At 46.5% G+C, this 14,364-nt stretch overlaps 1 protein-coding gene across 1 annotated transcript in view; it reads left to right on the top strand.

Annotated features, from left to right (window-relative positions):
- The window catches only part of sema5bb (sema domain, seven thrombospondin repeats (type 1 and type 1-like), transmembrane domain (TM) and short cytoplasmic domain, (semaphorin) 5Bb), a 116,877-nt gene that overhangs the window by 89,829 nt on the left and 12,684 nt on the right, over window positions 1-14,364 (top strand). Inside the window, exons 12-14 of the mRNA XM_079841124.1 lie at window positions 1,636-1,753; window positions 4,296-4,480; window positions 13,766-13,909. Coding sequence (XP_079697250.1) covers window positions 1,636-1,753; window positions 4,296-4,480; window positions 13,766-13,909 — 447 coding nt within the window. The remainder of the gene's footprint in view (window positions 1-1,635; window positions 1,754-4,295; window positions 4,481-13,765; window positions 13,910-14,364) is intronic.

The raw sequence follows: 14,364 nt of genomic DNA, 5'->3' as shown, positions 1-14,364 counted from the left end.
ATGTGGTGGAATGGGAGCTTCGTGCCCTGGATGTGCATCCCACAAATCTCCATCAACTGCAAGATGCTATCCTATTAAAATGGGCCAACATTTCTAAAGAATGCTTTCAGCACCTTGTTGAATCAATGCCACGTAGAATTAAGGCAGTTCTGAAGGCGAAAGGGGGTCAAACACATTATTAGTATGGTGTTCCTAATAATCCTTTAGGTGAGTGTATATGTGCTGCTATATTTTACTAGTAGCATAGCTTTTTTAATACTTCCTTACCTTCTTAAGAATGACACATCTTTAAAATAATGAAACATGCTTCTGAATTAATAACACTGTCGCACTCGATTGAACCTAAAGGAAACAAGGAGAAAAGGATAAGTCTGTTAGCTCTAATAAATCACAGGAGGTGCTTACAGATATTCTTTATCTCCCAAAGCAGGATTTGATGTCTTCTCTGTAGTTACTTTAACAGTCAGATCATATCATGTTTTGATAAAATGCTTAGATTATATTTACATTTCAGCTCAATCTCTGACTTGGATCTCGACAATATAAGTGATGTTTAGATTATAGACAGAATTTGCAAAACATTAAGTCAAGTCAAGTCAAATGTTATTTCTATAGTACATTTAAAAGCAACAGAGTTATGCCAAAGTGCTGTACAGTAAGACAGTGTGCATATAAAAAGAAAGCATAAAACAAGGCAGATATACAAAATATAAACACATTAGAATCTACTAATATCAATCTAATCAAAAGCCAGAGAGAACAGATGAGATTTAAGAGCCGATTTGGCTAATGAAGGAGCAGACCTCACATTGAAGGGCAGACTGTTCCAGAGTTTAGGTGCTGTGCTGCAGCAGAGAAGGCCCGTTAAAGACAGTTAAAAGAAACTGATTACAAGACCTAAGAGTTCTTTGGGGAGTATAAGGAATCAGAAGGTCATTTATGTATTTTGGTGCAACACCAGATAGAGCCTTGTACGCAAATACTGCAACTTTAAAATCGATTCTAAATTGTTTCTGAAGTCGCTAAAATGGGAGAAATGTGATCTCTCTGTTTTGTGCCGGTAAGTGTCACTGCTGCATTTTTTGACAATTTGCAGGCGAGAGATTGTAGTTTGAGGCAGGCCACAGAACAGGGAGTTACAGTAGTCCAGGCATGATGTTATGAAGGTGTGGATTACGGTCTCTAAATCTTTTGGAGACAAAGACTTTTAATTTCGCAATCGATCTCAAGTGAAAGAAACTGCCCTTTACCACTGTACTGATTTGTTTCTCAAAATTTAGTGACGAATCAAATGTAACCCCAAGAATTAGGTTGAACACTGGCGGAGATGGAACCTAAATTAAAAGGAGATGAAGACCTGGTTGGACCTAAAATCAAAATTTCGCTTTTGCTTTCATTTAATTGCAAAAAATGATTAGCCATCCAACATTTGATCTCCTCAAAACAGTCACACAATACGTCCAAGGGATAAGAACTGTCAGTTTTAACTATAGATTCAGTGTTTATCCAGTATTAGAGAGAGGGCACATGTAATGTATTACAAACCCACAACACACTCTTCAGGGCTTTATGGTGGTATTTATTAAGACGTTGTCATTGATTTGTGAGTGTTTGTATCTGTGTGTTTTTCCGCAGGGATTGTCTGGGCGCCAGGGATCCGTACTGCGGTTGGGACCGGAAAGAGAAGCGCTGTACGACAATTGAGGACAGTTTCAACATGAGCCAGTGGAGCCAAGACATCACAAAGTGCCCTGTAAGACACACGTTTAGCCAATATCTCATCACGCAGAAAAGAAACCTTTAAAAATCTTCTCCACCTCACTCCTGACTACCAAATTATTTCACTTAAAAAGATAAAAATGGAAATGTAAAACACCTGCAATAGTTTCACTTTATAATACCATTGAAACTTTGAAAAACATAACAGTAAGAGAGAATAATAGATCAGAACATATTTTAAATAAATAAAGAAAACATGTAAATATTTCTGCAGTGAGCTCTTTTGACGGCTCCTCACAAGCTCAGCTTCTTGTACGTCTTCTCGTACGAGGAACTTCTATCTCAGGCTTGTTCAGACTGTATGAAGTAAACATTCTGAAGAAGAAAGATTCAGTGGAATTGGTGTTCGGGTGCACAACCCCGCTACACTTTGAGAACCACTGGAGTAAATGGAGATTTTTGATTAATCCTCTGTCTGGGACTGTGCGACAAAAACATCATAACTTATTTCTATAGCATATAGTTACTTTGATTATTATGTCAAGCCGCTTTTCTACTCTATTCTGTATTCTGTTCTATTTTATACTCTTTTATTATCTTCTATATCTTCTATTCCATTCTGTTCTATACTACTCTGTTCTATTCTATTCTATTGTTTAAGTTCTATTCTACTCTAATATGATCTATTCTATTCTGTCCTGTTCTAATCTGTATCCTGTTCTTGGAATTAAGATGGGAAGTTTCTGCCTGTTACTTATATTATGTTGACCCTTTTTTCTGTTCTATTCTGTATTTTGTTCTATTCTATACTAATAATTTTTTTTTTCTGTTCTATACTATTATTTTGTTTTGTTCTTTTATATTTAATTATGTTCGATACTGTTTGATTCTTTTCTGTTCGGCTGTATTATGTTCTATTCTGGTCTGTTCTATGCTGTTATAGTCTGTTCTGTATTTTATTCTATTTTATACTCTTTTATTAGTTTCTATTTTATTCTATTCCATTTTGTTCTGTTCTATTGTTTTCTATTCTGTTTCAGTTCTATTCTGTTCTAATATTATCTATTCTATTCTGTCCTGTTCAATTCTGTATTCTGTTCTATTATATATTATTTTATTCTTTACTGTTTTTTTCCCATTCCATTCTGTTTCTGTCGTATACTGTTCTATTCGATTCTGTATTCTGTTCTATAATATATTCTTTTATTCTTTACTGTTCTATCTCATTCCATTCTTTTTCTGTTGTATACTACTCTATTCTGAATTCTGTTTTTTTTTCTATTCCATTCTTTTCTATACTACTCTATTCTATTCAATTTTATTATGTTTCAGTTCTATTCTGTTCTAATATGATCTATTCTATTCTGTCCTGTTCAATGCTGTTCTATTATATATTGTTTTATTCATTACTGTTCTATCCCATTCTGTTTCTGTTGTATACCGTTCTATTCTATTCTGTGTTCAGTTCTATTCTAAACTCTTACTATTATCTGTTTTGTTCTATTCCTTTCTGTTCTATACTACTCTATTCTATTATGTTTTGGTTCTATTCTATTCTAATATGATCTATTCTATTCTGCCCTTTTCTGTTCTAGTCCTATTCCTATACTACTGTTTTTCCTGTTCAGGAAGTTTCTGTTTTGTTCTATTCCATTCTGTTCTGTTCTATACTACTCTGTTCTATTCTATTATGTTATGGTATGTTTTGGTTATATTCTGTTCTATTCTATACTGCTGTTCTAATTTGTTCTGTTCTATTCTATTCTACTCTACAAAGATTATATTTCCACCTCAGAGCCTCTGAAGTCCAGATTCTTAACAACTTTCTTTGGGTACACCAACAATCTCTTATGTATTTTGCGCTGGTCATGAAGAATCAGATTTGTGATGAAGAGCCTGAAGGTTAACCCAGCTGATCCAGACTCTCCATCTGACAGTGTCAATTACACGCTGGTGTTCTGCACGACGGCTGGCCAATGTCACTCCTGTTCCCTCTTGACACTTCATTAGGTCCATAATTAGACATCACAAATTTCCTATTATCTTTGATGGTTGGTGTCCTCAGAGGAGCAATAATAAACAAACCTCATTTTCTACAACACTGTGGAAGCTTTGGCTTTGTCCCAAGTTGTATACTTATACTATGCACTAAAAGTACTTTCTATCACGCTAACCCAGTTTCCATAATAACAACTAGACTTTTCCATAGTACAAAATGACTGTGACAGTTACGTTCCCAAAACTTTCGCAGAATGTCTGTTGGCTGCAGTGCAGGAATCATTCCTAGAGTTGAGTCTTGATATGTGATGTTACTGTAAAAATAACTTGGAGCTGAAGGATATTCAAAAATAAAATGGTCCCAAAATCTAATCAGGAATAACATGGAATAGTTAAATTGCTTATACTTGTACTTTACATGTTAAACAACATCTCAGAAAACATGTAATACAAAACAATTGTCATAATGTACTGTGATTAATTAACCAGGGAATGTATGGTGATATCTATTAGTTTAAATTTGTACCCTATTCCCCTGTAGTATCTTGTCTTAAGAGTGTTTGCGTTTAAATTTGCAGGAGCGGAACCTCACCCAAGATGGTGGCTTTGGCCACTGGTCACCATGGCAGGCTTGTAACCATGATGACGGAGGGGAAGGCACCAGCACATGTCAGTGTCGCACTCGGTCCTGTGATAACCCTCGACCCCAGTGTGGAGGGATGAAGTGTGTCGGGGCCAACATAGAGGTGGCCAACTGCTCCAGGTACACTTACTGTACTAACTCATATCTTTACCTTACAATGACCACGATAGTGACCACGCTTATTAAGCCAAAAAATTACCCTAATAAAAGCACCCTGCATATTCAAACATGTTGCGATTGTTTACTAGGCACATGAGAACTATGCCATTTTGCATCACTGACAACAAACCTTGCATGCCATATCTTGATGAGCAGTATTTTGCACATATGCAATACAGTATCAAACTGTATTAAGTCCATTCGATTTTTTCATGTTTTGAAAGAAGTCATGCTCACCAAGGCTGCAATTTAAAATGACTGTTTTCTATTGTAATATATTTTAATATATATTAATGTAATTTATTCCTGTGATTTAAAGCTACATTTTCAGCATCATTACTCCAGTTCCCTTTCAGTCGGTCACTACGACGTACGTCGGTAATAACCGACGAATTGGGATCACTTCAGAGAGCCCCTATCAGCTTCGAGAACTTAAGAACAGGCCAATGAACAATTGGCGTGCGAGATTTGCATCTCGCGCTCCGCCCCGCGCCGCGGGTATAAACAGGAAGCGAGAGCATCGCACTGACGTCATTCACTTCGGAGCCTAACCGGCGTTTGAAGTCTACAGACTGCTTCCTGATTATTCAGCGAAGAACTCTACAAGAATACAGAGAAGAGGAATCGTGTGTGTTGGTGTGACAGCGCTTTCCAGCGGGACCGCGAACTCAAAGCTGCAAGTGAAACAACTGCTGTTATCACAGCAAACCTGTTGGTTTCGGTGGGCGTTTCCCAAATTGAGTGCAAACACAGGCTGCACTATTCCCTGTGTGTTGCCGCGGTTTCCCTGGGTGCTTCAGCACTCTCTTAAAAGAGCGTTTCCTCACAAAAAGAGCAACACGGGTGTGACACTGCGTCTTTTTCAAGATGTCATTCCACCCGTGCGTTTCTGGATGCGGTCGTTCCCTCTCGCCCGCTGACGGCCACACTCACTGCATCACGTGCCTGGGCTTACAGCACGCTGAGGCAGCGTTTGTGAATAGCTCGTGTTCTCACTGCGGGAACATGACTATTGCGGTGCTTAGGTCAAGACTCACCTACCTTCGGGAAGGCGGAGTCCCCCTCCCCATACCTCGATCTAGAGCTATCCCTAAACAGGATAGACCTACTTCGACGAATGACCGGGGTGACTTGAGGATTACGTTCAGGACAAACCCGCCTAGTGTTCCTACGCAGGTCCCTGAACCCTCACAAGCACCGCTGCCGGTGGCGCCACCGGAAGAGATCGCTGGTCCCGCCCACGGGCGCCCAGTCATCTCTTTCGGAGCAGATGTCGATCGCAGCATCGGAGGGGGAGTTCCAGTCCTCGGAGGATGAAGATTCGGCTGTACTGCCTCCCTCTGGGAGAGTGGCAACGGCCGAGTCGGACCCTGAGTTGACGGCTATGCTTTCCCGGGCCGCCGAAAAGGTCGGGCTTGTGTGGAACCCTCCACCACGTCCCGAGCCTTCTAGGTTGGATGATTGGTTTCTGGGGGGGGTCGCGCTGGTTCTCAGCGTCCCGCCCCAGTGCCATTCTTCCCGGAGGTGCATGAGGAGCTTTCCAGGTCGTGGACGACACCCTTCAGTGCCAGAAACAGACCTGGAGGCTCCTCCCTCCTCACTACCCTTGACGGTGGACAGGCCAAGGGTTACGAGAGGATCCCGCCAGTCGAACGCGCCGTCGCGATGCAGCTGCGTCCGGCGACCGCCTCCGAGTGGCGTGGTGATCCTCGTCTCCCGTCCAAAGCCTGTAGGTTTTCGTCCAGTCTAACTGCGAGGGCCTACAGGTCCTGCGGACAGGCCGCGTCTGCCTTGCATGCCATGGCGTTGCTTCAGGTGCACCAAGCCCAGGCACTCATGGACATGCACGAGGGTAGGTCTGACCCAGAGCTCCTCCGGGAGCTCCGGGCGGCGACGGACCTCGCCCTCCGGGCGACGAAAGTTACCGCCCGTTCCGTGGGTCAGGCGATGTCCACCTTAGTGGTCCAGGAACGACATCTCTGGCTCAACCTGGCCGACATGAGGGAGACTGACAAGAACCGGTTCCTGGACTCCCCCATATCGTCGGCCGGGTTGTTCGGCGACGCGGTCGAGAATTTCGCCCAGCAATTCTCGGCCGCCCAGAAGCAGACGGAGGCCATCAAACACATCCTGCACCGGCGGCCCGCTGCTGCCTCCACCCAGCCGCCGGCTGCAGCACCTCCGCCTGCCCGTCGCCGAGGACGTCCTCCTGCGGCCGCCCCCGCTCCCGCCCCAGCCCAGCAGCAGCCTTCCACCGGCCGTGGGCGTGGAGCCGGTCGCGGGAAGAACGTCCAGCCCGCTCAGGCCGCTGCCAAGCCAGGTGGCAAGCGCCGTCGGAAGAGACCCTGAGACGGGCCGCCCAGAGATGGAGGAAACTGCTCTTCAGGAGATGGCTGCAGCACCACTCCTTCCCCCGGTGGAGGGCCGGGGGAACCCCATTTTTCTTTCTGTTCCGCCACTGGCCCCAGTGCCAGTGGCACCCAAATTCTCAATAAAAGAGCAGTTTCTAACATCTCTGGGTGCCAAGAGAGCGCGTCTGGCGGTATGCGACGCTACCATGCCTCGTACCCCTCAGACACCTCTCTCCTCGCCAACAGGGGGCGTCGGTTGTGCGGACGCACACAAAGTGCCTCCCCACGCTCGCCCGTCCCCTCAGCGGATGCAGGTCGTGTGTCAGACCCAGACCCCTGCACGGACCACTCCCATGTCGTCCTGGGGCCCCTGCGTTCCGCTGCGCTGCCCCGCTCCGGGTACGTCCGTGGTGCCGATGATCCCGCTTGCTCGGTCTCTGGGGGCCTGGCTAGCGCTCCCCAGCCCGTCTCGCTGGATCATCCGCACCATCAGACTCGGCTATGCGATTCAGTTCGCCCGGCGTCCCCCGAAGTTCAGGGGTGTCCACTTCACTTCTATACCGAAGGAGGGCGCCCCCGTGCTTCAGGCGGAGATCGCTGTCCTATTGGCGAAGGACGCGATAGAGCCGGTCCCTCCAGCCGATATGAAGTCCGGGTTCTACAGCCCGTACTTCATTGTACCCAAGAAAGGTGGCGGGTTACGACCGATCCTGGACCTGCGTTACCTGAACCGCTCCCTCCACAGGATGCCGTTCCGAATGTTAACCCAGAAACGCATCTTCAGATGCATCCGTCCCCAGGATTGGTTTGCAGCGATCGACCTGAAGGACGCGTACTTTCATGTCTCGATTCTCCCTCGACACAGACCGTTTCTACGCTTTGCTTTCGACGGACGGGCATACCAGTACAAAGTCCTACCCTTCGGGTTGTCCCTGTCGCCCCGTGTCTTCACGAAAGTTGCGGAGGCGGCCATTGCTCCCATGAGAGAGCGTGGTGTTCGCATCCTCAACTATCTCGACGACTGGCTGATTCTTGCCCAGTCGCGGGAGCAGTTGTGCGAACACAGGGACATGGTGCTCCGGCACCTCAGCCAGTTGGGTCTTCGGGTCAACTGGGAGAAGAGCAAACTCTGTCCCGTACAGAGGATCTCTTTTCTCGGGATGGAGATCGACTCGGTCGCCATGACTGCGCGCCTCACAGAGGAGCGCGTCCAGTCGGTGCTGAGCTGCTTGAGTACGCTCAAACGCAGTACAGCGGTTCCACTGAAACATTTTCAGAGGCTCCTGGGGCATATGGCAGCAGCAGCCGCAGTAACGCCGCTAGGGCTGCTCCATATGAGACCGCTTCAGCACTGGCTACACGACCGAGTCCCGAGATGGGCGTGGCACAGCGGGTCCCTCCGTGTCCAAGTGACGCCGAGATGCCGCCAAACCCTCTCCCCGTGGTCGGACCCTTCGTTTCTACGGGCAGGAGTGCCTCTAGAACAAGTGTCCAGGCATCATGTTGTCTCCACGGATGCCTCACCCACGGGTTGGGGTGCCACGTACAACGGGCTTGCAGTATCGGGTCTGTGGACGGGGCCCCAACTGCAATGGCATATCAATTGCCTAGAGTTGCTGGCAGTTCGTCTTGCTCTCAGCCCCCTCAAAGGGTCGCTCAAAGACAAGCACGTTCTGGTCCGGACGGACAGCACGACGGCCGTTGCGTACATCAACAAACAAGGTGGTCTACGCTCCCGCCGTTTTTCCCAACTCGCCCGCCATCTCCTCCTGTGGAGTCAGAAGCATCTGAGGTCCCTTCGTGCTATCCACATTCCGGGCCTGCTCAACCGTGCGGCCGACGAGCTGTCACGGTTGCCAGTGCTTCCCGGAGAGTGGCGACTCCACCCCCAGGTGGTCCAGCTGATCTGGAGTCGCTTTGGGGCCGCACAGATCGATCTGTTTGCCGCCCACGACACGACCCACTGCCAGTTGTTCTATTCCCTGTCCGAGGGGACCCTCGGCACGGATGCACTGGCACACAGCTGGCCCCGGGCTCTGCGCAAATATGCGTTTCCCCCAGTGAGCCTTCTTGCACAGACTCTGTGCAAGGTCAGGGAGGACGAGGAGCAACTCCTCTTGGTAGCTCCGTACTGGCCCAACAGGACGTGGTTCCCGGAACTAGTGCTCCTCGCGACAGCACCTCCTTGGCCCATTCCTCTGAGGCAGGACCTTCTGTCTCAGAGACGGGGCGCCCTATGGCACCCGCGTCCAGACCTCTGGAAACTCCATGTCTGGTCCCTGGACGGGACGCGGAGGTTCTAGGTGACCTACCGCAAGCGGTAGTCGACACCATCGCTTCCGCCAGAGCCCCCTCTACGAGACGGCTATATGCGTTGAAGTGGAACCTGTTCTTCGACTGGTGCTCTTCTCGCCGAGAAGACCCCCGGAAATGTTCGATCGGATCTGTGATCTTTTCTTCAAGACGGGTTGGAGAGAAGGCTGTCTCCCTCCACCCTCAAGGTATATGTTGCCGCCATCGCCGCAAGCCATGACCTCGTTAATGGTGAGTCCTTAGGCAAGCATGATCTGATCGTCAGGTTCCTAAGGGGAGCGAGGAGACTAAATCCTCCTCGCCCTTCTTCTATACCCTCTTGGGACTTGACTCTGGTGCTGACCGCACTTCAGAGGGCGCCCTTCGAGCCTTTACAGTCAGTAGAGCTTAAGATCTTGTCTCTAAAGACAATACTCCTGATTGCATTGGCCTCAGTTAAGAGGGTAGGGGACCTGCAGGCATTTTCGGTCGACGAATCGTGCCTGGAATTCGGGCCGGGTGATTCTCAGGTAACCCTGAGACCCCGGCCTGGATATGTGCCCAAGGTTCCCACTACTCCCTTCCGGGACCAAGTGGTGAGCCTGCAAGCGCTGCCTTCGGAGGAGGCAGACCCAGCCCTAGCTTTGCTCTGTCCCGTCCGTGCTCTCCGGACTTACGTGGACAGAACGCAAAGCTTCAGGACCTCAGAGCAGCTCTTCGTCTGTTACGGAGGACAGCAGAAGGGAAAGGCTGTCTCCAAGCAGAGGATGGCCCACTGGATAGTGGATGCCATCGTCTTGGCGTATGAATCCCAAGACGTGCCCTGCCCGCTCGGGGTTAGAGCTCACTCCACCAGGGGTGTAGCCTCTTCCTGGGCGCTGGCTCGTGGCGCCTCGCTGACAGACATTTGTAGAGCTGCGGGCTGGGCGACACCCAACACGTTCGCTAGGTTTTATAGCCTGCGTGTAGAGCCGGTGGCTTCTCGTGTGCTCGCTTCCCATAGTCAGCTTCACTGAAGTGCCCGTTCTAGTGTCGGCTTGCTGCGCCATTCCCTTCCCCTGGAACGGATACGTGCGCTTATTTTCTCCAGTCGAGTTCCCCAGGATTGGCGAACCCTGTTGAGTCCTCCGCACCCCTCGGCAGTCGGATGTTGCGGAGCGTCCGACGCCAGGTCTGGCACTCGTATGCATTGGTGGAACTTGTGTCAGGCTGGGTTCCGTATGTCGTGACCCCTACGGCGGTCCCATACGTGTATTTCCACGGTACAGCTCCCTACGGCGAGCTCGTGTCTTTCCCTTGGCAGAGTTCTCTGCCGTCTCAGTACGGTGTCGTCCCCCGCCTGCATTAGGCCGGGGCCTCCCCTGGGACTTCCGTATGTTGTGCTGCCCACGGCCAGCCCATACGTGTTCTCCACATGGTAACTCCCTCCGGGCATGATGTGGCTCCCGCAGCGTCCTTCGGGCACGCTTTCCCAGCGTTATCCAATCAAGTCTGCTGAATGGGTCTTGCGGAACAGCAGTATGACTCTTCTAGCGTGAATTTTCCCGCCCGCTTCAGAACGGGGTCTGAGGGGCTCTCGCTGGGCGCTGGAAGTGGTAGTAACTGTGGCGTTTTCCATAGGGATCCCAATTCGTCGGTTATTACCGACGTACGTCGTAGTGACCGACTGAAAGGGAACGTCTCGGTTACGTATGGTAACCCTCGTTCCCTGAAGGAGGGAACGGAGACGTACGTCCCGTCGCCACAGTTCCTTCCATCACTGCCTGGCCGGTCTCTGGTTAGGCTCCTCAGTGAAAAACGTCAGTGCGATGCTCTCGCTTCCTGTTTATACCCGCGGCGCGGGGCGGAGCGCGAGATGCAAATCTTGCACGCCAATTGTTCATTGGCCTGTTCTTAAGTTCTCGAAGCTGATAGGGGTTCTCTGAAGTGATCCCAATTCGTCGGTTATTACCGACGTACGTCTCCGTTCCCTCCTTCAGGGAACGAGGGTTACCATACGTAACCGAGACGTTTTCAGTGTCACAGAAATCATTCTAATATGCTGATTTGCTGCACAAGAAACATTTTTTATTATTATCAATGTTGAAAACATTAATATATTTTGTGAATAGAAAGTTACAAAAACAGCATTCGTTTTAAATATAAATATTTTGTAACATAATAAATGTCTTTACTGTCACTTTTGATCAGTTTAATGCATCCTTGCTGAATAAAAGTAAGAATTTATAAATGTTAAAAAATCTCACTGAACCAAAACCTTTGAATGGTATTAGCCTATATATGAAAGCTGTTCTTTGCACACAGCATGTAGAAGACTTGAAATATAGCACATAAGTCAAAGAAAGTTTTTTTTTATACAATGGCATGGTATATTGCAAACTGAATCATTGTTAATGAAGAATGTTTTAACCCTCTATGGTACGCAATATGATATCAATGAGGGAAATAGTTTGAGCTGGTTTTCCTGCTTAAAATTGAACACTATAAAAATATCAATAAACATTTTTCATTATTTTTTATTATTATAATTTTTTTTTAAACGTGTGTTGCCTTAAGGCAACATTGTACCTCAACGGAAATAAATGAAAACATTTAGTGTAGATAAAATATATATATATTTATTGAAAGCATCCATTTCTTTAACCAGTTTTTAATGTATTACAAATTTCATATTTAATAAAAAATAACATTTCATATCCAGCTGTGGCTCTCAGGTAACATTGTACCATCGTGGAACACAAGTATTACCAAACCATCATATCAAGTTATCATATCCATGTTCATCCTCATCTCCATCTTCGCTCTCACTTTCTCCCTGCCAGATTGTCACTATGACCTCATCTTCCTCATCACAGTATGACACTCCATTCTCACCCTCTTCATCTGGCAGTTGTGTTTTATACCTTATTTAAGTCCTTTTTTGTGGGTGATTAACTGGATGCAAATTAGTGTAAAAGGCACTTTTCATTTGAGAAAATATGGAGCCATGTGACATGTGCTGAAACAGGACACAAAATGGACCCCTGTAGGTCATGTGACCACTTTGGGGACATATTTGAGTTCTTCTCCACTGAGATTGGTTTGACTAATAAATAGGTGTCTCATTTTATTAAAAATAAACTAAAATAGACTATGTTGCCTGGCATTTACTGTGAACGGAGCCTCTCTGAGATGTGAATCATGAGTTGTTGAGTGAACACTGTGCGCTTCGCTCTGAAACCCGCTGACAAACAGACGTTTGATAGAGTGCAATAAAGCAGGATAATGAATCAATTTAAAATGGTATTACTAATCTTTATGTGCGTCCTTAAATTTGTGCTCGTCTTTGATGCAGACAGCATTTTATACATAATTTCATACAAAAGTGTAACCTTTACTCGTCGATTCATGTGAAATATCAACCCATTGATCTCTTCTCAGTGAACCGTAAGCCGCTAACGACGTGATATAACAATAGATGGCAGTAATTCACAATTTTAGATTGTGATGAAATGTGGCTTTTGGTCATGGTACACCGCTACTTGCTGGAAAAAAAGTAGTTAGCTACTGGAAAAGCTACACTGTTTTTAAGGCAACTGAGCTACTGTCAAGCAACTTTTACTTGGCTACTCCCCAACCGAGTTATTTGAATATGGTGATGCATCTATGTGATTTTTTTAAAAGTTTGATAACATCCCCTTATTCACTGTCACTTCACAGAAAGGAAAGTCATAGGGGTTGGTAAGCATATGTGAGTCAGTAAAAGATGGCAGAATTTTTTTGGGGATGAACTAGCCTTTTAAAATCTGGGACTTCTCATATTGAAGTGGCAGGTGTAAACAGTGTGGCTAGAGTGATATATGAGACCCAGAGCGATCAGCCTGAAGTCTTCAATCACAGCCAATCAAAGTGTCAAAGAACATAAAAGTATGACGCTTTTATTCCCTCTGATTCAACTCTTCCGTGAGAGAAAGGAACCACCCAACGCTAACAGCTGTAGAGAATGAGGCCTTGAATCCATCAATCCCGAACACTGATACAGACGTGTAACGTGCAACTTTATTCATTACCTACAAGATGCTGACGCAGCAGTTCTGCCGCTGCAGCTCCTTCTTTGCATGTCCTATTATCCTGCAGTCACTGAATGAATGTTCCAATTATTTCTTCACCTAGAGAGCTTGTTTGAACACACACATCACCAGGTCTTGGTGTTTCAGTACAGGACGTAATGTTTCAGCATAACAAAAGAACAGCAGCTGTGGCAGGATCCTTCAGCTGTAGCAGATCTATAATAAATGATATACAGTTTGAGTAATGAGCTGCTAATACATCTTTGACAGAACGCTACTATTAAGTTTAATAAACCTGATGTTACCTAACAGCTCTAAAGTTGTGATCACAATCCTGCGAAGTCATTATCGAGCCCTTAGAAGTCATTTGACTCCAGGTCGCTCCAGAGGGACTTTTCTTGTTATAAAAGTGGATATTTAAAGGAAACTCAGGCTTTTCTTGATCTTTTGAAATAAACACTCTAACTTTTCAAACTTCGCAACAGTTGGTGTCCCAACCCTACCCTTCATATTGTTTAAAACCCATATGCTAACTCCTGCTTCTGTTTGTTCAGGAATGGAGGCTGGACTCCCTGGTCGTCCTGGGCTGAGTGCAGCACCAGTTGTGGCATTGGATTTGAGGTCCGTCAGCGGTCCTGCAACAACCCAGCACCCCGACACGGAGGACGCATATGCGTAGGTCAGGCACGAGAGGAGAGGTGAGAATAGAAGAAAGATGGACTTTTGATTTGGTTTGATTTGATATTTAATTTACGACAAAAATCACCCTTTGGTCTGGTTCACACAGGACACGTTTTTTGCTGATAAAAACGCGAGATGCAGGTCAGTGGAACGTAAAAAGCGCAAAGAACTTCTTTTAACTTGAGCGCGCGTGTCTAGAATGTCATGTGTGAGATGCTTCATAAGACATGAGACACTAGTGTTACGGTTAAAGACGTATGTCCAGCACATGTTTACATAGAAAAACAATGGTAAATATGTTCTGTGGGAACGGCCTCTTAAGAGCCAGTCTGCAGATTTTGCACAGTATGAAACAGAGTTAACAGATTTTTCAGAAAATCACATAAGCCGCGTTGGGGACTGAACATGCTGATTGGTTGAGCTCTTTTGCGGTGCGAGTCGTCTGCTATTCAAATCAACAATGGAGTTTAAA

Source organism: Gobio gobio (genome assembly GCF_949357685.1).
Source record: "Gobio gobio genome assembly, chromosome: 17".
Taxonomy (NCBI): domain Eukaryota; kingdom Metazoa; phylum Chordata; class Actinopteri; order Cypriniformes; family Gobionidae; genus Gobio; species Gobio gobio.
Note: the sequence above shows the minus strand (reverse complement) of the source record. Positions and strands in the feature narration are given on the sequence as shown.